The 21,218-nt window shown below is 57.3% G+C and overlaps 2 protein-coding genes and 1 long non-coding RNA gene across 12 annotated transcripts in view; 1 reads left to right on the top strand and 2 right to left on the bottom strand.

Annotated features, from left to right (window-relative positions):
- LOC309529773 overlaps positions 1-5,674 on the bottom strand; it is a 405,398-nt gene extending 399,724 nt beyond the window's left edge. Inside the window, exon 1 of the long non-coding RNA XR_014218441.1 lies at positions 5,447-5,674. This is a non-coding gene — a long non-coding RNA (uncharacterized lncRNA). The remainder of the gene's footprint in view (positions 1-5,446) is intronic.
- On the top strand, positions 918-17,248 carry AGBL5 (AGBL carboxypeptidase 5). Of its 10 annotated transcripts, none has more exons than XR_014218167.1 (18): positions 918-1,166; positions 1,694-1,865; positions 2,720-2,886; positions 4,230-4,364; positions 4,762-4,939; positions 5,689-5,867; positions 6,164-6,683; positions 7,211-7,380; positions 8,107-8,242; positions 8,449-8,636; positions 9,552-9,754; positions 9,893-10,075; positions 11,327-11,497; positions 13,704-13,789; positions 14,040-14,086; positions 14,306-14,417; positions 16,373-16,467; positions 16,645-16,785. XR_014218167.1 is itself a non-coding variant. In XM_082217330.1 (18 exons), exons 1-18 carry the CDS (start codon positions 925-927, stop codon positions 16,971-16,973), a joined length of 3,402 nt encoding a protein of 1,133 aa, XP_082073456.1. In that variant the 5' UTR covers positions 918-924; the 3' UTR covers positions 16,974-17,248. The 10 variants fall into 10 exon arrangements, 9 of the variants coding, with proteins under 9 accessions (XP_082073456.1, XP_082073461.1, XP_082073458.1 ...); XM_082217330.1 differs by having other exon boundaries at positions 14,306-14,466; positions 16,333-16,467; positions 16,645-17,248; XM_082217335.1 differs by having other exon boundaries at positions 14,306-14,466; positions 16,645-16,849.
- Positions 17,249-17,718: 470 nt separating this feature from the next.
- OST4 (oligosaccharyltransferase complex subunit 4, non-catalytic) lies at positions 17,719-17,876 on the bottom strand. Its single transcript, XM_082214787.1, has one exon. It carries the CDS (start codon positions 17,860-17,862, stop codon positions 17,749-17,751), a length of 114 nt encoding a protein of 37 aa, XP_082070913.1. The 5' UTR covers positions 17,863-17,876; the 3' UTR covers positions 17,719-17,748.
- Between the last annotated feature and the right edge of the window lie 3,342 nt (positions 17,877-21,218).

Genomic DNA, 21,218 nt, shown 5'->3' with positions numbered 1-21,218 from the left:
GTTGTCCCCAGGGTGCTGCCAGCCAAGCAGCCAGACCTGTGCCATTCCAGGGTCTCCTCCTCGGAAACAGCAGCTGAGCCTTGGGGCTGGGCAGCCCTCTTGTCTTCCTGTTGGCAGGCAGGGTGCCCCCTTGAGGACCTGATTTCCTTCCTAAGCCGAGCCTGGAGCTCTCTGTCAGCGCTGGAGGGGGCCAGAGAGTAAGAGGAGCAGGTGGCCCTGAGGTGATGCTGGTGATGATGATAGTTGTGGTGATGATGGCACAATGGGCCTCCTGCAAGAAGTCTCCCTATTGGCATGCCATTTTCATTCTGGCCCAGTCCTAGAGACCAGTGGGGAGGGAGAGGGGAGAGGGGGCGATGGAGGCTGCCCAGCTGCTCAAATAGTCCCCAACATCAAAGAATCGGACTTGTTTCCCTGGGTGATGTCCTGTCTCTAGGTGCTGCTGGACAAAGAGGTTGCTTTGGTAAGCCTGCTCCCCACAGCAGGTAAATGACCAAGGGTATGTGTTTATGCTTTTGTATTCTGGAGTGTGTAGTGGTGTCCCCATTTTTTTTGGGGGGGGGGTTGCAACACCTCCCTTGTTGTGCTTAGGAAGGCCTTCAAGGGAATTGTCTTTTGCAGTACTTGGAGTGTGCCAGAAAAACATCTCAGGTGGTGGGAGAAGAAGGAAAGAGAAGAGAAGATGGGTTTCGTGATTGGCAAGGCCAGAAATAGACTTGTGGGGTTTTTCCCTTAGACTGTGGGCTTCCTCTCCTAGCAGCCTTCTTCCACTAGCAGGACAAGGAAACTGGATTCATTCTGCAGCGACGAGGTGAGGAATTGTGCGTACCAAGTTCCGCTCTTCCCTTCTTCCCTGTAGGAAATCCTCAGAACCACCTGTTGCAAAGAGGAGAATGAGCCCCCTCTGCTGCCGGCGAGGTTACGATGGAGGTGCGCTGCGGTGGCCTCTTGTTCAGCTCCAAGTTTGACTCGGGGAACTTGGCTCATGTGGAGAAGGTGGAGCACCTGGAGGGTGATGGGGACGGTGCCGGGAATGGCGGCAGCGGTGGGAGCAGCACCTCTGCTACCTCCATGGTGTTTGGCACCTCCCTCCCGATTGCTGACTACGAGTTCAATGTGTGGACCAAGCCGGATTGCGGAGACACAGAATACGAGAATGCAAACAGGTAAAGGAGGTACCAGCCCTCTGTGAGGTCTTGCTAGGCACCAGGCATGGGGCTGTCAGGTAAGGCCTTTCTCGCCCAGCACTCGTCTCGCCTCCCCTTTGAAACTGGAAGTGCTGAAACTTCTCGGGCTGTTGCTTCCAAAGTCTTCCTCCAAATGGAGGATAATATTGCCTGTGGCATTAGGCAGCCACTGCCCCCATGGCAAAGCTTTGGGTTTCTTTAAAAAAATGCTCCTGCTGCCCCTTGCCAAGGCATGCCTGACCCTGGCTCTCTGCTTGCCTGGTGCTGCAAAGGTCTTGGAGCTGGCTCCTTCCGGTGTGAGGCATGGCAGCTTGCCCCCTGGGCCAGGCTTTGCAAATGGCACCCAGCGTGGAGTGTTGGGAGGTTGCATAGCAAATGAGACATCTGGATTCCTTGTCCACCTGGCTTTTCAGGTCAGAGGTGGAGAGGGCCTTGGGCTGATGGGGGGGGGGCAGGACCCCTGCCAGACCCTTCCCTGACTACTCCCGATTGCCTTCACTCCCCAGATCCTGGTTTTACTTTAGTGTGAGGGGGGGAGCCCCAGGCAAGCTGATCAAGATCCACATTGTGAACATGAACAAGCAGACCAAGCTGTACTCGCAGGGGATGGCCCCCGTGGTCAAGACGGTGCCCATCAGGCCTCGTTGGGAGCGCATCCGCGAGCGGCCCGCCTTCGAGGTATCTCTTGGGCAAGACCCTTGGGGAAGGGCATTGGGCTGGGGTGGGCACGGCCTCTGAAAGCAGCGTGTCACGGGGAAGGGCTTGGCTTTCCCTTGTGGGGAGGACGGGAATCTCTGTGAGACGAGACCAGCTTTGGGCTGCAAATGGCTGGAGAAGGAGGGGATCAAGGAGGTTTCCAGGCTCCAGTCAGTGGAGTGCTGACATTTTGGCTCCCCTGCCTCCTTCCATCGTCCTTCCAAGGGACCAGAAAGTCGTTTCCTTGCCTGCTTCCCCCTTGCCAAGAGTCGGCTGCCTGCTTGGTTTGATTTCAGGCTGTTCTGCTCAGTCACATAGACGTGCTTGTGTTTGTTTGTGTGAGAAAAAGCACACGAGCTGCCCAGAAAGATGAGCTAGACTCCAGGTTATGTATGCCAGGCTTCCGTTGGGCTCCCTACTGTCATGCCAGGGAGCAACGGCACTGAGGGCAGCCCCTGGCCTACAGCATCCTCCTAACAAGAGTCCCGGATGTTAGCCAGGATCATTCCCCTCTCTGCCTCCTTTCCCTGGCCCCTTGAATGGGCTCTGAGCAGCGAAATGACCCTCTCCCTGCAACAGTCTTTGTTATGACCCTGCCACAAAAGTGTAGGGCAGAGGGCTGAAGGTCAGGAGACGTGGCAGTTGGGCTGTGAACATGGCGTCCCTTGCCAGGTATCCGATTCAGGTCGTGGCAGAGAGCAAAGACTCTTCAGCCCGGCCCTGAACAACAGCAGGCTGCGTGTGTTGACTGATGTCTGTCGTGCTCCAGCCACAAGGATTATGCCTGGGCAGTGGCCACTCAGTGCCCGTTTTGTCTCTCTCTTTTCCCCGTGCAGATGGTGGAAACCCAGTTTGTCCTCTCTTTTGTGCACCGCTTCCTGGACTGCCGAGGTGCCACCACCTTCTTTGCCTTCTGCTACCCCTTCTCATACACAGAGTGCCAGGAAATGTTGGCACAGCTGGATGCCCACTTTGCAGAGTGCAGGCACCTCTCTGCCAGCAGGTGAGCCTGGCCTCTGACACACGGCTGCCATCCTCCTCTCTGCCCCCCAACCCGCTTGGTGACTGCACTCCAAACTCCTTACGTGGGGAAGGGCTGGGGTGTTGCCAGGGAGGTTACTGGGGTGCCCTGAGATAGGTCCTTGGTTGGACTGTGGGTCTCTCCCAGGGGTCTGTGTCACAGCAAAGATCCTAGCGGGGACTTTCTGTCTCCCTTTTGGCGCAGACTCTGGCACTGCCTGGAGCACTTGGCCCCTTTCCCACCTGTGCTTGTTTGCAGTTCCTTGGTAACCGTCCCCAGGAATCCCTTTGGCCCTTTCCCTCCTAGCTCCCTGCCCCCCCCCACTTGCTCCTGAAAGCGCTCAGGGGACAGAGCAGCTTTTGCACAAACGCCGCCTTACTTCTGCTGGTTTCTGCTGTGTTGCCTTTCCGCCAGCTGGCTGTTGTTTGAAGATGTGTTTTGTTCTATGTGTTTAGCAGTTCTATGTTGCTCAGGATGCTTTCTTTAATGAGAGAAGGGGGCTCTGAAGGCTTTCCACAAAAGTGGAGCCTGCAGGAGCCCTCCTGGGCTGAGGCTGGGCAGGGCTCTTCTTGACCAGCTGCTTTCCTTTGGCCTCTGTTGGCACCTCCTGCCTTGGCAGCACTTGCGGGCAGAAGAATAGCCCTCCTGGGAAAGGGCCTCTCCAGTCCAGAAATGGCTAGCCAGAGCCTTCTTGGCAGTCTGGGTGCAGGGCATGAATGGAACAGCCCTTGCTGGGTGGTGTGAGGGACACAGCTGCTTCCGAGCAGTGCAGATTTCTTCCTTAGTTATCTGAGCTCAGTCCATGACCTGGTCAAGTCCAGAGGAGTATTCCTTAGGCGAACTGAGCGTTGCCTGAAGGAGGGTCTGCTCAGCCTGATTTCAGGCTGTTCTGCTGGGGGCCTGCCAGCTGCCTGCCCTTGTATATCTGCAGTGGCCACTGCTAGCGTAGCGGCAAGGACAGAAGCCAGAGTGACAGCTGCAGGGCCCTGTCTAGGCCTTGGGCATTTGCCAGCCTTGGGCATTTGACCCCTTTGCCAGCCTGCCAGCCTTGGGCATTTGCACTTCCTCTGTTGCTCTCCAAGATACCTGGTATGGGCAGGGACCCAAGGGCAAGGCTGGTTTGAATGGGAAGAGGATCCCCACCCCACTGTTCCCGTCTTCTCACCTGAGGCTGCCTTGGCCAGGGTGGGGGGGAAGAGGCTCCATTGGTCTGCTGTTGCTGAGGGAGGCAGGGTTGTGGAGTCAGAACCAGTGAAAGGGGGTGGGGGTCAGGAGAAGGCGGGAAGACCCTCCCTTCCCATCTAAACTCATGTCCACCGTTATAGCACAGTCAGTCGGAAGGCAGGTGCGGACTCTCGGAAGGCGGAGGGGAAGCCGCGACCCACCGCCCACAGAGCGAGGAAATGCCCTAAAGGAGGGCGTTCAAAGGGGAGGAAGGAGGCCCCGCTTCGAGGGACCCCGTAAGTGCTTGCTTTGGTTCCCTTGAAAGGTCCAGGTGGCCCCACTGATGGGGAGGGGAGCCCCGGGCACAAAGTCAGGCTGCCTTGAGGTCCCTTCTGGACAAGAGCCTGGCTTTGCAGGGGGAGGGAGGAGAAGAGGACAGGAAGCCCCTCTGGCCATCTCTCTCGCCACAGGGATGCGGGAAGGAGCACAAGGGAGGATCCTTGGGATCGTGGAGTGGGAATCAGATCATGGGTGGGAAAGAAGAGGCTTCCTTGCATGCTGGGCAGGCGAAGGGGAGTCTGTGGGAAAGAAACTTTGAAAAAAGAAAGAGCCTTTAAAAGCAAATCTTCCTTCTGGCCTTGCGGGGCATTGCTGGCTGGGAGAAAAGCTGTCTGCTCTGCTCTCTACCTGCAGCTCCCTGGACTCCATCTACTACCACCGGGAGCTGCTGTGCTACTCCCTGGACAAGCGGCGCGTGGACCTGCTCACCATCAGCTCCTTCCACGGTCTGCGGGAGGAGAGGGAGGCCCGCCTGGAGAAGCTCTTCCCGGACAAGCACACCCCCCGGCCCCACAGCTTCGTGGGGAAGAGAGTGAGTTGGCCTCTGCCGTCCCCACTGGGCAGAACGCCCCGCCATTGCTGGTGCCCACGAGGGGAGCATGGGGCTTGGGCAGTGCGGCCTGCCCTTGTTTCTGGAAGCCCTTTTGGCCCTTCGGCAGGCACCTCAATGCTGTCCTTCCTGCTTTGCCTCTTGAGCATCTTCCTCTATGCCTGTGCTTCTCTCTGCAACCGCTACCCCAGTTTCACCCACCCTTTCTGATTTCTGCCTCCTTCCTGCTCTGTGTTGGCTCAAAGTGCCTCAGCGAATCCCATTTCAGTTTCTGCTTCTGGCTTCTGGGTCTTTGTTCCTTCCCTGTTCTCTCTCTGTCTTCCTGACCATCCACATGTGCTTCCTTCTCCTGCCATCCTCTTGCCTTCCTCCTGATCTGTGCCATCCCCAGCTCTGCACAGAAAACCCCTTTTAAAGCTGCCTCTCCCAAGTTCGGATCTGTCAGCCTCCCGCTTTCTCTTTCCTTCTGCTTCTCTTCCCCCTTTCCACTGGGTGAGGCTGCAGGCAGGAGTGAGCACCTTCTGACTGATGCCTGGGGATAACTAGTTCCAAAGTGGGGTGGAAATAAATGGCCACACAAGCAGATGGGTGGGCAGGAGGCCTGTTGTGGGAGCTTTGAGAGGAGCAAGAGTCCTTGCAGAGACCCCGGAAGATGTCCAGTTTGGGCAAGGAGCAGATCATCCTCTCTCTCTCTCTCTCTCTCTCTCTCTCTGCCCCCACTGCCCCAGCAGGTGTTCTTCCTAAGCAGCAGGGTGCACCCAGGAGAGACACCCTCCAGCTTCGTCTTCAACGGCTTCCTGGAGTTCATCCTCCGTGAAGAGGACCCTCGGGCGCAGATGCTGCGCCGCATGTTTGTCTTCAAGCTCATCCCCATGCTGAACCCGGACGGAGTGGTGCGGGGCCATTACCGGTGAGTAAAGCCAGCATAAACACAGAGGGGTGGCCAGCCCCAGCTCAAGTCCCAGGCTGGTGGGACAGATCCCTCTACGAAGCCTCTGTCGCTGCAGACTCATGCTAGGTGAAGGCTGGCCAGTTCACTCCTTGGGTGGGGGGTTCCTCTCCCACCCCCCAACCCATCTCAAGGGAGCTGGTGGTGGCTGGTGCTTGTCTCTTCCTGCCTGAGACACCCAAGCGACAGTGTCACCCAGGAGGAAGGCATCTTTGCCCAGCGTGGCTGACCCCTCTGGCTCCGTCTCTTCCCCACAGGACAGATTCTCGTGGCGTGAACCTCAACCGCCAGTATCTGAACCCTGACGCTGATCTGCACCCGGCCGTCTACGGGGCCAAGGCCGTCATGCTCTATCACCACGTCCACAACCGCGTTCAGCCGGGCTCGCCCGACTGGCGCGCCTGCGTCCCTCCCCTCGGCACCAAGGCTGCCAACCAGCGCTCCACCCGCAACGGCCCTCCCAGCGAGGAGGCCCCCCTCTCGGAGCTGGAGAAGGCCAACAACCTTCGCAACTGTCCCAGGGATGCTGGCGTCCCCTCGCCTCAGGACCACGAGCCCTCAGAGGCGCCAGGGAGCAAGGACCAGGATGTCTGGATCCTCTCGGAAGACCTGCCTCCCACGCTCTGTGAGGAGAAAGCCAAGGTCCGCTCTCCTCCCGCCCCGGAAGCCATCCCACCGCAGCAGAGTGGCCTGGCCTACTACGTCGACCTGCACGGGCACGCCTCCAAGAGAGGCTGCTTCATGTACGGGAACAACATCTTCGAAGAGGCTCACCAGGTGAGGAGGAAGGGGAGAGCAGCCAGAGGTCCGTGAGCCAACAGTGGGCAGGAAGGGAATGGGGGGCCACAGTCCCAGGCTTGGGGTGTTTGAAGATCCCCCTTCCAAGTCCAGCCAAGGCTCTAGTGCCTCTGAAAGAGCAGCAGCTACTGCTGCTGTGCTTCTTTCTCTGATTTCTAGGCGCAATCTGGGAGGCCATTGCAGACTTCCTCCCCTTCTTGGGTGTCTCCATTTGGTCTGCTGAGCCTCAGCCTTTTCCTCTCCTGGCCTCTATCATTTGCTGCCTGGGATCCCAACTCCATCAGCTGCATGGGGCATGCTCCCTTCTGCGCATGCCCAGCCAGCTGTTGTGTTGGCCTTGTGGCAGGAGGTTGAGCTGGGCTGGAGAGGGGCAGCTGTCTGCTGGGGGTGGCTGCTGAGTAGCACTGGGGACTCTGCTGGTGTCAGTTTCACTGGGTGAGCTCAGCTCGCTATGCCTGAGCGTAGGTGAGAAGCAGCAGCCCCAACCTCTGTGGTTGATCTTGCAGGTTGAAAACATGCTCTTCCCCAAGCTCATCGCCATGAACTCTGCTCACTTTGATTTCACGGGCTGCAACTTCTCCGAGAAGAACATGTACGCCAAGGACAAGCGGGACGGGCAGTCGAAGGAGGGCAGCGGGCGCGTGGCCATCTACAAGGCCTTGGGCATCATTCACAGGTGAGCAGAGGACACAGCCTCACCGACAGACCAGCCACTTACGCCTTCTGCTCCGCACCTGCCTTCAGACAGCTTCAGAATATGAAAGATTCTGCCTCCGTAAAGAGAGACCCCTTCTAGATCAGCTCAGAGCTGATTTGGACCACGGAATAAATAGGGTCGGGAGCATCAGTCCCCACCTCCTTTGAGAGCCGCTCATTAGAGGATTCTGGCAGAATAGGCAGGCGGGGAGAGTTGGGTGGCTAAAGCAGTTTTGCATCCATAGTGGCAGTGCTGGCTGAGGGCAGGAGTGCTGGATGAGGCCCAGTTCATTGTGGATCGGAGTCCGCATTTGGGCAGAGGTAGAGTGTTGGTTAGGGTGGTTATATTCCAACCTGTCTTTCTGGCCTGGGGGCAGCAGGGACTCCTCCTCTTTCTCCTCCTTCTCGGTCCAAAGTTAGCCCTCTTCCCCTCCACCGTTAAGGCCTGGTACTTGGTGGTTCCTAAACACTGCCCGGTGGAAATGTCTTTTATCCTACCAGGCTGTTTCTTGGTGTAGGATTAATAAAAAAAAAAGGGGGGGAGCCTGTGGTGAGCATGTCAATGGAGCTGGGTGTCCACAGGAACACGTTTTATTGATAACATTCACAAGAATTGAATTGCTGTCTTTTAAACTGTGTGTGTGTTTTTGTAACACGCGTAGAGACATTTGCAGGAGGCAACCTATAACCCCTCTGTTCCTTCTAGCTACACGCTGGAGTGCAATTACAACACGGGACGGTCTGTCAACGCAGTTCCAGCCGCTTGTCACGATAACGGGCGGGCGACCCCCCCTCCTCTGCCAGCATTCCCCTCCAAATACACAGTGGAGCTCTTTGAGCAGGTATCAGCCTCCCTCGCCCCCCCCCTTTATTAGATGAGCTTTGTGCGGGTGTCAGGGGGTGCATAATTCCAGGGACTTGCCCCCGGGGCGGATGGGGCCTGCCTGAGTGGTTTTGGTCAGGCAAAGGAAGGCTGCCTTGGTCACAGCAGCAGCAGCAGCAAGTCTTCCTCTCTTAGCTGTGTTTCCTGGTGTCTCCCTGTGCCCAGGTGGGAAGGGCCTTGGCCATCGCAGCGCTGGACATGGCCGAATGCAACCCCTGGCCCCGGATCGTCCTTTCCGAACACAGCTGCCTTAGCAACCTCCGTGCCTGGATGATGAAGCATGTGCGCAGCATGAGGGGCGTGGCCGGCTGCTCCCGGAGGAAGGGGGCCAAGACTCCTCCCAAGGGGACCAAGTACGGAGGCTGGGGAGAGGCCGGTGGGGTGACGCCAGGGCTCCCAGGGTCCCTTCCAGCAGGCCTCCCTGCAGGACTTGGCTTATCTCCCACAAGCCCCTGGGGCCCTGCTGCTCTTCTGCACCTGCTGCCGCCAAAGCCTCTTCCCCCTGGTCCCATCGAAGGCTCAGGAGGAGGAGGAGGAGAACCAGAGCTGACCTTTTGCCAAGCAGGCAGTAGAGCAGGCGGAAGCCCCTCTCCCCAGAGGATTGTCGTAGAATCATAGCATTGTAGGGTTGGAAGGGATCCCAGGGGCCATCTAGTGCAGGAACTACTGCCAAATCTCATTTTTGGGCGGCCCACTCAGTCACCTTCAGGTTGCGAGGCTTGAAACAGCAGTTTTCAAATGGGGTGGATATGTCTTAGCATGGAGGGGGCAGGCTTGGTCTGAAGCATAGCATTGGACCCCAGTCAGATTTTGCAGAAAGAAGCCTCCTTTTCCCTAGCCTTGGTTCCCTGTGGTGGGCTTCCCAGGGGTCAAAGAGGGTCCATTTTGCTCTTTTGGAACCAGCGTGAGATAAATGCCCCCAACCACAGGGACGGCTGGCAATGTGCAACTGCACGGATTTAAATATTGGAGGGGGAAGGGAGAGAGCGCGCATTTGTGCCCATTGCCCACGCGCTTCTTTCCAGCAGGATAGAGGGACTGAGAGGCTAAAGGGTAGATCTTGAGGAGGGATGGTGTCGTGTGGCAAGACAGAGTCAGTGATGGAGGCCTGGGGGGGGGGGAATCCCCCCCCCCCGTGCCCCTATTCAGACACCTTGAGAAATGAAGCCTGGTGCGTCAGAGGCTGCCTCTTCCTGGGCCACCTCGCAGGGCGGGCGTGCTGGGTTTCTGCCCCGGTGGTGACGCCTCCCTTTGGCCTTCCCTCCCAGCGGGGTCTCTGCCTCCAGCTCCGATAACTCCCTCTGCCGGGGCCGCAGCTTCAGCAACGGGAGCAGCAGCAACCAGCAGGCGGCGTCCCCGCAGGTCAAGACTTCGCCTAGCTTCACCTTCAGCTGCTCCCACCCCGACGGCCCCCTGGGCATGGGCCAGGGCCCCACGAAAGGTGCCTCGAGGGTGCTGGCGCTCGTGCGAGGTAAGCTCTGCGGAGGATCCGTGCTGGGCGCAATCCGGAGGATCTGGGAGTGGCTGCGCTGGCAGAAGTGACGGCGTTGCAAGAACCTCGCCTTTTCTCCTTCTTCTCCCTCCCTCCCTCTTTCTCGCGAAATAAAAGTGTTCCACAATAGATCCCAGTCATCCTGTGAGAGCTGGCCCCCAGTCAACCCGAGCCCCCCGCCCTGCTCTCTGAACCGAGGGGAACCCCAGGCTTCAGGGGACCTGTGGGGGTCTTATGTAGAGCGCTGGGCAGAGGCCTGTGCTGCTGCTGGTGGTGGCGCTACTCCTGAGGAAGCGGCAGGTGAGCTGGTCCTGCAGGGAAGGAGGGAGCTCTCCAGCCGCAGGGCACCTGCTAGGGAGGGGGGCGTTTCTCCCAGGCCAGCCACCGTGCGGCCACGTTCCTCTCCCACGCTTCCTGCAAGAAGCTCAGGGTGCTTCCATGAGGCGAGGCGAAGCCGTTTGCCTTGGGCTCCCTGCCATTGCCCCACTGCCAGCCCCACCTGCACCAACGCCCCCTTGCCATCCCGGCTACTGCTGCATTGTGCCACGGCAGGTGAGGGTGCAATGGCAGGGGCAGGGGGGGGCAGTGGTGTTGAGCATTTTGCCCACAAAAACATCCTGGGCCACCCTTGGCCTTTGGGGTCCTTTGTAGCCCTGTGAGTCAGATTATGCCAAGAGCAATTTGATTGAGGCTGCCCAGTGAGCTGCTTTGTGCCCAGGCAAAGATGAGAGCCTCTCCCTGCCAAGGCCCAACCGTCCTCCATCACCAGCTCTGCTGCCTCCAAGGTGACCCAGCCAGCTGCCCCGGTGGATTAGCTGCCTCCCTCCCTCAGTCGAGGAGTTCAGCCGGGGGTCAGTTGGGCTGACAGAGCACCATCAGGCAAGAGTCACCTCGAGAAGAAGATAATGGTGTGCTGAGAAATGACCTGGGCAAAGCACAGACAGGCAGCTGAGTGTGGCTTCAGCAGCCCTAGCACTGCTGCAGAGATGCCCCCCCTCTCTCTTTCCATTATATATATATATAATGCAGTCGCTGAATGCATTAAAGGATTGTGGGATTTGTGCCCCCACCCGCCCCAAGGAAAGCTTCCGGTTTGGGAGTGCATCAGGAGGGGCGGGGCTCACCACCTTGCAGCTCTGCAGGTGCAGCCACCTGCTGCTGTTCCCTGCCTCCCCCACAAAACAGGCGTATCCCTGGGCTGAGGTTGGAGGCCCTCTAAAGTGCCGCTGCCTCTCCCCACTGCTGCCCCCGTTCTCGGTGGTGTGTGGTGCCAGTCAGCCCTCCAGAATTGGCTGCCACTCTGCAGGTGCTTTGGGCTCCCTTGGGGCAGCAGATAGGTGGCATAGATCTGCCCCCCTCCCCAAGTGAACGGAACAGCCGCACTCTCAAGAACTGGCCTTTGTTGGAGACAAGAAAATGGATTTCCCCCACCCCTGGCTTCTTCTGGGCAGAATGTGTTCAAGCCCTGTGAAGGAGGGGAGGGCCATGATGGGGCCACCCCGCTGCCCCCTCGCAGCACTCGGCTTTGCCTTGTCCTTTCTCCCTGCTCAGAGTCGCGCGGCCAGGAGAAGCGCCGCCACCAGCACCAGTCCTTGCTGCGAGCCGCAGTGAGCAACATCCAGGCGCCCCCACCCCTCTCTCCTTCCACCAGGACGGCCTCTCACCTCCAGCTGCCGACCGGCCTCGGCTCCTGCCCCCTCCCAGCCACCCTCAACATGACAGGTGCGTCTTCCTTCGCTCAACCCAGCCTGACTAAAGGCCGCCTTGGCAACACAAGTGTGAGCCCCTTGGCTGCTGGAGCAAGCCTGGGGCAGAGGCCGGCATGCCACTCCAAAACTGGCCCCTTCCTGCCGGTTCTCAGGTGCCGCCAATGCCTGAGTCAGGCGAGAGAGGGAAGCAGCAGAAACAGGGAACTTCTTGCCTTCCTTTCTCCTACCAAAAGTCCCCAGTCAGTTGGGAGGTGGTGATAAAAGAATTAGAGACCCAAGGTGTGTATTTCTGATCTTAATAGTTTCAGAGGTGTAGAAGCGACTTCTTGCTAGACCAGGGACTACCTCCCAGTTCCTGCTCTCCTTCCCAGCACAGCCCCTGACTCAGCTGTGTCCTGCATGGGCGGCCGGCAGGAGCAGAGCTTAACCCTTGGTGCCGCTTCCCTCCTTAGCTTGCTTACTCTGGGGAAGAGAAGGAAAGGCAGGCAGGAGAGCTGCCTTCAAAGAGGCCTGCAGATGAAGCATCTTCTCTGTTGCTTCTCCAGGGGGCAAGACTACGATCTGCGGGGTCTTTCTGGGAAGCAGATTTGAGCAGAGGGTCCCCACCCGAGTCGCAGCATCACGTTCTTAGTGATTTCTTGTTAAGTGTGCCCCCTGCTTTTCACCTCATCTGGGTCTCATGCTGATTTCAAAGTATTAAAATGTGTAATTTCTTCTTTCCTGTTATAACCCTTTAAATATTTGACAGTAAGTAACAGGCGGTTGAAGCTGCTTCTGCCTGGGACCCTACTAAGGATTCTGGCCAGAAATTTGCATTGCTGCCCAGGGGTGGTGGAACACGAGGACACAAAGTGACTGAGAAAACCCAGCAGTGCAACTGTATTCCGTGTTAGCGTGTAGAACTCAAGCCTTTCCTTTTTTTATCCTTTAAAAGGGGTGGCCGGTAGTGCAGTCAGATAACGTCAAACTTCAGACTTAATGGTTTTAGAAGAGGGAGCTCTTCAGAGAACGCCCTGCCCAAATGGCAGCAGGGAGAGGTGGCACATGCGACCCTCCAGATATTGTCAGATTCTGATCTCTCCTCAGCCCGTGGCCTGGCATGATGGGAACTGCAGTCTAGCATCCCTCAGAGGGCCACAGATTAGCCATACACACCAGTGTTTTCTATTCCCTTGCAAACTGACCCAGGGCGAGGGCCTTGGTGGGAGAGCCTTTTCTCAGGCTGGGGCAAAGGAGCAGAGATGGAGGCTCTGGCGCAGTTTTGGCACTGGGGGTGGGAGCTGCTCAGAAAAAGCCAGCAGAAGATAGCAGCGGGGAGCCAGCAGCAGCTCCTGCCCCTGCAGGGGGGGTGGGGGGGCAGGTAGGCAAGCCAGCTGTTTGACCCACTTTCGTCACTGAGGCCTGGAATTGTTCCAGGTGGAGAAAGGGATGTGGCAGGCTCTCCAAAGACCAGCCTGCTGGATCAGGCCAGTGGCCCATCTAGTCCATCATCCTGTTCTCCTCAGCGGGGTCTGAGCCCAAGAGCCCTCTCCCCTCCTGTTGCTTCCAGCAAGTCGTACTCAGAAGCATCGCTGCCTCTCTGGAGCTTGGCATTCAGCCTGCGCACTTTTGCTTTGGGCTTGGCCAATTATTTGGAAGATTTGCTGACCTATAACAAGGGGATTTCTCCATAATTTCCGGGGCTTTGGTTGAGGGTACAGCCAGTCCTAGTGCCTTGTGGTACAGTCATACCTCGGGTTGAAATTGCTTCAGGTTGAGCATTTTCGGGTTGCACTCCACGGCGACCCGGAAGTAACAGAACACGTTGCTTCTGGGTTTAGCCGCTCACGCATGCGCAGACGGTCAAAATGACATCATGCGCGTGCGCTGAAGCAGCACACGCGTGGGTTGTGTTTGCTTCAGGATGCGAACGGGCTCCGGAATGGATCCCGTTCGTATCCAGAGGTGCCACTGTATATGCAAGGACCAATATTCTCAGGGGATCAAGCACCCCATCCTCCCTGACAAACCTTGGCGCTTGTGTTGCTGCTTCCTGGAGGCTGGTTAGGCAGAGGACAGCAGAAACTGGTCCCTCCTGCCAAGAAGGGCTGCCATGGCCTGGCTAGTGGACTCTCTCCTTGTGCTGTGGGGCAGCAGAACCCTTTGCCAGCCAGTCCTTGTAGCCTCTTGCTGCCTCCAGGGATGTTCATCTCCCTCCCTCCCTCTCGTTGGTCACGCAGGGCCTGGCTGCAATGGACTGCAGGAGGCAGAGCACCCCAGTGAGGAGCTGAAACCGCCTCCGCCTTGTGGCCTAGCCTTGCTGCAGGTAAAGGGGCAGTGGGTGGGCTGGACTCAGCTCCTAGCTTGCAGCTGGACTGTGGCCCTGAGCCAGAAGTTATGGGCAGCAGTCCTCTGTTGCAACCAGAAAGCAAGAGGCAATGCGGGCCTTGATTTACGCCCCCCTCCTCCCGAAACTAAGGCTCCCTGTGGCCTGTGGCTGCTCCACTGCCCCCTCGCCCACTGCTCATGGCAGCTCAAGCAAGCCAGGCAGCCTCTGACTTCTCTTTCTTTGGCAGAATATTTCAAGGCGGCTGAACAGCGAGCAGCTCTCAGAGACACCCAGGTAATGGCTGCAACATAGCAGACAGTGAAAGCACCAGGGGTGGGGGGCGGAGAGTGCACTGACCCCCCTGCTGTGCTTGAGGTGGAACAGGAAAACAGAGCCTGCCTCGGCCGCCTGGAAGCGAGGCAGGCATTTGGGCTGCTGCTCAACATTTCCCAGCTCTCTTGCCTGAGTGGCTTGGCTGCTGAGCCCCCTCCTAGCCTCGCCTTCTTCCCACAGGCTGGAAATACTGATGCCTCGGCCGAGCCGGATCCCCATCCGCAGGAGACCGGCTGGACAGTCCCAGCATCTGCTCAGGCTCAATGGCTGCAGTGATGACTCCTCCCTCAAGGCGTGGAAATATGGCCCCCCACAGCTGCCCGCTCAGAGTTCCCTGCCAGGTAGGCGGCTCTGCTAAGTGCCTGGGGGGGGGGGGGAGATGCCCTGTGCCCAGGCCTGCTGGACTCCCAGAGACTTGGCAGGCTTCAGCTCCCCCTTTTCCTGGGTCTGACAGCAGCATAAGACACACCTGCTGCTGGATCAGACTCCAGCATCCCGTTCTCACAGTGGCAACCAGATGCCTGTGAGAAGCCTCCAAGTCACAGAGCACAATGTCATTCTCCCTCAAAGCACCTAGTATGTCAGGTTGGTTGCCTAGTTATTAACCACTGACGGCTTATCCTCCATGAATTCCTACACGCCCAACCAGTCACTGTCTTCCACAGGAGGGGACACCTGCAGAGATACTATTGCACCAGGAGGTCCAATCCGTAGTGTCAGAATTGGGCCTTCAGTGTAGCAGCATCCGCTCCTTGGAACTCCCTGACATATATATCAGGCACATTTTCTTCCTTTTTTAACACAAGCCTTTCAAGTGGAGGCTTTTACTCCAGCTGGTATCTGTTTCAGAACTGAATGGGTTTATATATGCATTGCTTTAAACTATTTTTCTGTGTGTAACCTTTTTTTATATATGCAAGTATTTTAGCTGTGTGTGTGTGCGCACACACACACACACACTTGTTCCATTTGCTTTTACTGCATAGTAAACCACTTTGGGGTGCCTTGTAGAGAAGGAACCCATAAATGAAACAATTTGTCTAGTAGTCTCCTTTTAAAGCCACCTGCAATATAGGTGAACGTCACATTTTGTAGTCCCAAAACATAGAATGATAGAGTTGGAAGAGACCACAAGGGCCATCGAGTCCAACCCCCTGCCAAGCAGGAAAACATCTGGAGGGCTGAGTTTGCCTGTGCCTGCTCTAACATGTCCCTCCTTAGAATGGGGGCTGAAAGTTCCCAGAGCTGATGAGGCTTTTAACTTATTCTAAACTTTCTATGGTATTACTGTACGGTTTTGTTTCATATTGTTGTAAATTTCTGCAGTATATTTGTGTGAGACAGAGGTGTGTGTGTGTGTATATATATATATATATATATATATATATATATATATATATATATGCAGGTTTTGGTGTCTTCGGGTGTCTTCCCGTGTAAGAGTCGGGGTGTCTGTGCGACGTTTCGACGAGGTCTCACTCGTCATCTTCAGGCTGGTGCTTTCGGCTTCTTGTTACTGGAACAGAGCAGAATCTGGTGTTTGAGTTCCTATAAATACTGTTGAGGGGTGTGGTGTATAGCCTCCAACGTTCTGGGCAGAGAGGAAGTTCCTAGATTAGTGTGCCTTTTCTTCTTTTGTTCCTTAATTACTTGAGGGATATCTTGGGTGATTTCATGAGTGATATTCTGAATACCACTGGGTGGGTCATTAAGTGTAGATTAGTTGCTAAAGCTTTCGTGTCTTGACCTCTTGAGCTTGTGAAGAGTTTTTCTGAGAAGATGGCTGTGCTGCATTTAGTTGTGCTCTGGCTTGGCTTCGTGTATAGGGGCGAGCTGTGGTTTTGTGCCTTGTGCCAGCCAGATCTGTGTAGGGATTGCAGGGGGGTGCAGCATCCGGAGGTGCCACTATAGTTTGGCTACTGGATGGAGTCTGTAATATGTCTGTGGAGAGGGTCTGGGTTTGGGTCTGGTTTTGGTGTCTGAAGACACCAAAACCTGCATATATATATATATATATATATATAATATATATATATTATAAAGAAAGTGGTATCCAGCATCATCTAGTCTAAGCAGCCCCAACTGATTCAGGAGTGCCACCCTGACAGCATCCGTGGCAGGCTGCCCCCCCCCCGCCTATTGACCAGCTAATTCCAGGACTAACCTCCTGCCAAGCCTCCCTCCCGTGTTTCCGCCTTTTCCCCTAGTGGAGTTGCTCCTGCTGCTGATGGTCTGCTCTCCTTGCAGAGTTTCCGCTGGACGTTCCGGAGCTGACGGTCACGGGGGGTCAGAGGGAAGAGCCGCTTTTTCTGTGCAACCCCCCCGACGTCTTGCTGGACGAGGTATGGCTCCCCTGCAGCCGCTGCCCTCCCCTAGAGCCCCCGCCCTGTAGGCCGAAGAGGAAGAAGAAGAAGCCAAAGCGCATCCACCGCGGCGTAGGCAGCGGCCACCCTCCCCCTTGAAGCAGCTCGGGGGGGGCAGCCTCGCCTCCCCCACTGAGCCAGATCTCTCTGTTGCAGCACATCCCGGGGAAAGCAGATCCCCCCCAGCTCACCTACCACAAGATCCTGTCTTTCTGCACAGAGGCCTGATCCGCCAGGGGGGCCGGAGCAGCTGCGGCCCACCCGTTCCAGCGCCTCCGCAGCCGCCCCGCAGCAGCGCGCCAGCGACACGCCGACGACACCGACGCCTCCCCCCGTGGTGCGCCCGAGACCGCCTGAGACACCCTCCCCGCTGGCGGCGTCCGGCGAGCGCTTGCCCCGGCCTCCCCCCAGCCCTCCCCCCCGCCCCTGCCCCTTCAAGCCCAAGCGGCTCTTTGGGACTCGCCAGCCCACGGTCCTGGCTCTGAGCCGCCTCCCTGCCTGCGAGGGGCCGCTCTCTCCCAGCGGCGGCCAGCTACACAAGGCGCCGCCCAGGGCCTAGCTGGGGATCCATCTCCCCTGCCTTGCGGACCAGCTGGCCTGGGAAGGAGCCCCCGGGAAAGACCAGCCTTGCCCCCCCCGGCCCCTCCCGCAGCAGCTGTGTACATAGTTGGTTACTGGCTCGGAAGCTATTTTTTGACAGGAGATTTGTCTTGTGAACATGTTTCTATTAATAAATTTCGTTTGACACAATGAAACAAAAGAGACAACAACTGGCGGGTGTCATGGGCGGCGTCTGCAGGGGCCTCGTGGACTCAGAGGGGCGTGGGGGGGGGTCACTCCAGCCATGGCTTCCCTGCTTGGTGGTGGCGGCTCCTGAGGGTGGGAAGAGAAACGGGGAGAGGTGAGGCGGGGGGGGGCTTCTCGAGCTCCCCTCTGCAGAGGAGACATCTTGGCCTCTTTCTCCGGCAGAGATCCAAGGAGCGAGCCTGACTCCTTTGCATTCCCAGCTTAGCTAGAACTCAGAACTCCCTGGGGGGGCCAAGTGAATGCCTGTGAGAAACCAGCAAGCGGGATCCGTCCCCCCCCCCTGCCATGGTCTCCAAAAGCTGGGTCTCACAAGCCCGACTGCCTGCAAGAGGGGAGGCAGGGAATGGCCAGGGCAGCAGCCATAGACTGTGATCCCCCTCTGGCTATGAATTTGCGTCCCCCTCCTGCCCCCCCCCTTGGTACCTGTCCTCCTGGCGCGGCTCCCCCGGGGCGTCACTCCTGCCTCTTGGGGTTGTTGACGGCCACGTAGTGATAGAGGACGACCAGCAGGAAGAGCGAGACGCCCAGCATGTTGGCGAAGATGGCCAGCTGCACGTCCGTCACCATCCTGCGGGGGGGGGGAGAGGGTCAGGCGAGGCGAGACAAGGGGAGGGAGGGGGGCCGGCTGGGGGGGGCGGAGGCCGAGTCTCCTCACCTGGCGGGTCCCGATCCCTCCTTCCCTCGATCTCTCGGTCCGGCGATCGCGGAGACACGTCTGCCCAGCTCCAGCCGCGGCGCCTGGTGGGAAGCGGGCCGGACGTCCGGCGACGACGCTCTGCCCCGCGCCCCTCTAGGCGGACAGGCAGGACTGGGGACTACAACTCCCATCATTCCCAGCCGCTGGTCCTGCTAGCAAAGGGATGGTGGGGGTTGTAGGCCCAAAACATCCCATGATCTCCTCTGTCCTCCGCTCTGGCCCTCGGCTACTCTATGCTCCGCCTCTCTCTTGCGCCCCCTGCGGACAGAGTCGGGCAGCGCTTTCCGCCTCCGCGCCGGGCGGAGGAGGCGCGGCTCTGGGGCGCCCCCTGGCGGAGGCGAGGGGCGGGAACTGGGCTCCCCGCCGCGCGCCCTTCCCGGCCCCGAGTCGCCCTCCCTCCTGCACGGGAGGCCCGCCCCGCACATTCACACGTGACGCTCAGTCCGCGTGTCAGGCATGCAAGGCGCTGCCCGGGCCGAAGAAGAGCGCCCAAGGGAGAGCGCAGGGCCTCTTGCAAGGAATGGCTCCGGGCACCAGCCTTCTGCCCGCAGGGGGCTCTGCTCCTTCGCTCCCTTCCAGACCCTGGGATGCCCCCCCCGCCTTCCTTGAGGTTTGGCAGGCAGGAGCTTCCGAGCCCCACATCAGCGGACCCCCCCCCCGCTGCTCTTGCTGGTCCTTCTGGCGGGGCTGACCCCGAATCCACCTCGGCACCTCCCTCCCCTTCGGAGATGGAGCTGCCTGCATTGCGAGGGCTGGACTAGATGGCCTTTGGGATCCCTTCCAACTCTGTTGTTGTTGTTTAGTCGTTTAGCGGTGTCCGCCTCTTCGTGGCCCCCTGGACCAGAGCACGCCAGACACTCCTGTCTTCCACTGCCTCCCGCAGTTTGGTCAAACTCATGCTGGTACCTTCGAGAACACTGTCCCACCATCTTGCCCTCTGTCGTCCCCTTCTCCTTGGGCCCTCCATCTTTCCCAGCATCAGGGTCTTTTCCAGGGAGTCTTCTCTTCTCATGAGGTGGCCAAAGTATTGGAGCTTCAGCTTCAGGATCTGTCCTTCCAGTGAGCACTCAGGGCTAATTTCCTTCAGAATGGAGAGGTTGGATCTTCTTGCAGTCCATGGGACTCTCCAGAGTCTCCTCCAGCACCAGAATTCAGAAGCATCAATTCTCCGGCGATCAGCCTTCTTTATGGTCCAGCTCTCACTTCCGTACATCACTACTGGGAAAACCATGGCTTGAACTATACGCACCTTCCAACTCTACATGTCTGTTATTCCAGGACCAGCAAGGGCAGCATTTTTTGCCCAAGAGGCGTGTGGGGGTCCCCAGCAAGGGGGGGGGGTGAGGAGAGGAGCCCCTCGAGGTCCCATGGGGTCTCCATCCTGTCGCCTCTCATGCGCTTTCTCCGGACTAAACAGCTGCCAGGGCTGCAACCTTTGGCTGTAGGCTGGGCAAGGAAGGGCAACTGGTCCTGGTGGAGAGCTTCTCTCGCTCCTCTGAGGCAGTGGACTCAGTGGGGAAGCAGCCCAAAGCCCCCCCCCCATGACCTGCCTGGTCACTCTGGAGACACCAGCCCCCCCTCGCCAAGTCCAGCCAGCGGCCGCTAACCCTACAGGCAGCTCAGCCTCTCCAGGCACCCAGCTGAAGACCCATCATTTCCATGGAGTTGGGAGTTTTAATGTGCTTAGTCTTGTTAACGTAGAAATCTGAGGACTCCCTTGGACAAAAGCAAGGACACCAGCCAGGAAGACCAGAGCAAAAGAGCAGCCAGGAGACTTGGTCTTGACTGAAGACGGTCGCGACAGGACTCCCAGCTGCCACCAGGTGGAACAAGATGGAAGCCCCAAACAAAAGAGCCCCCAAATTTTATTAGCTGCTCATCCCCATGTTACACCCCCCAAACTGCACCACTCATACATCACGGTTACATCACGAAAGGGGAGGTCTGGTGGCAGTAATCTGAGCATCCTGGACCCTGCCCCATGGTTCCCCTTGCCCTCCACCAAACACCCATCAAGTGTCACAAAAGAGATATTTACATAAAAAAATGAGAGGCACAAATACAAGATGGGTGAGACCTGGCTTGAGAGCAGTACATGTGAAAGGGATCTAGGAGTCTTGGTTGACCACAAACTTGACATGAGCCAACAGTGTGACGCGGCAGCTAAAAAAGCCAATGCAATTCTGGGCTGCATCAATAGGAGTATAGCATCTAGATCAAGGGAAGTAATAGTGCCACTGTATTCTGCTCTGGTCAGACCTCACCTGGAGTACTGTGTCCAGTTCTGGGCACCACAGTTCAAGAAGGACACTGACAAACTGGAACGTGTCCAGAGGAGGGCAACCAAAATGGTCAAAGGCCTGGAAACGATGCCTTATGAGGAACGGCTAAGGGAGCTGGGCATGTTTAGCCTGGAGAAGAGGAGGTGAAGGGGTGATATGATAGCCATGTTCAAATATATAAAAGGATGTCACATAGAGGAGGGAGAAAGGTTGTTTTCTGCTGCTCCAGAGAAGCGGACACGGAGCAATGGATCCAAACTACAAGAAAGAAGATTCCAGCTAAACATTAGGAAGAACTTCCTGACAGTAAGAGCTGTTTGACAGTGGAATTTGCTGCCAAGGAGTGTGGTGGAGTCTCCTCCTTTGGAGGTCTTTAAGCAGAGGCTTGACAACCATATGTCAGGAGTGCTCTGATGGTGTTTCCTGCTTGGCAGGGGGTTGGACTCGATGGCCCTTGTGGTCTCTTCCAACTCTAGGATTCTATGATTCTATGATTCTATTTCCCTGTTTCCCAGCCAAGTTCATCCCACCCTTTTGTCTTCATCTGGGTTTGTTATTCCTGGAATGGCTACCTGTCTGGCACTCAGGTCTCAGGAGGCCAGGGATTATCCCTCAGGCAGAGGGGCTGCTGAGGAGCTGAGCTCACAGGTCTAGATGAATTTCTGAAGTTTTCCCAGTGAGCCATTGGGATACATTGATCAGTGAATTCTTACATTTGGTATTGTGCAGCAGAGGCCCTTTGAATAGATAGGAAGAAACTGTGATGAAGTGTTTTGTGGGGACAAATCACAAAAGTCACCAAAGTGATTGTGCTGATTTTGGTAGTGCATGATATCTGCTGGAGGGGCAACCCCTCCCCAAACTATACATAAATTCCTGCAACAGTCTTCATCTCAGGGTTGTGGGTTCGAGTCCCACATTGGGCAAAAGATTCCTGCACTGCA

This window comes from Podarcis vaucheri, assembly GCF_965113315.1.
Source record: "Podarcis vaucheri genome assembly, chromosome: 3".
NCBI classification, from domain to species: domain Eukaryota; kingdom Metazoa; phylum Chordata; class Lepidosauria; order Squamata; family Lacertidae; genus Podarcis; species Podarcis vaucheri.
The sequence above is the reverse complement of the archived record's forward strand: the minus strand, read 5'-3'. Positions and strand labels throughout refer to the sequence as shown.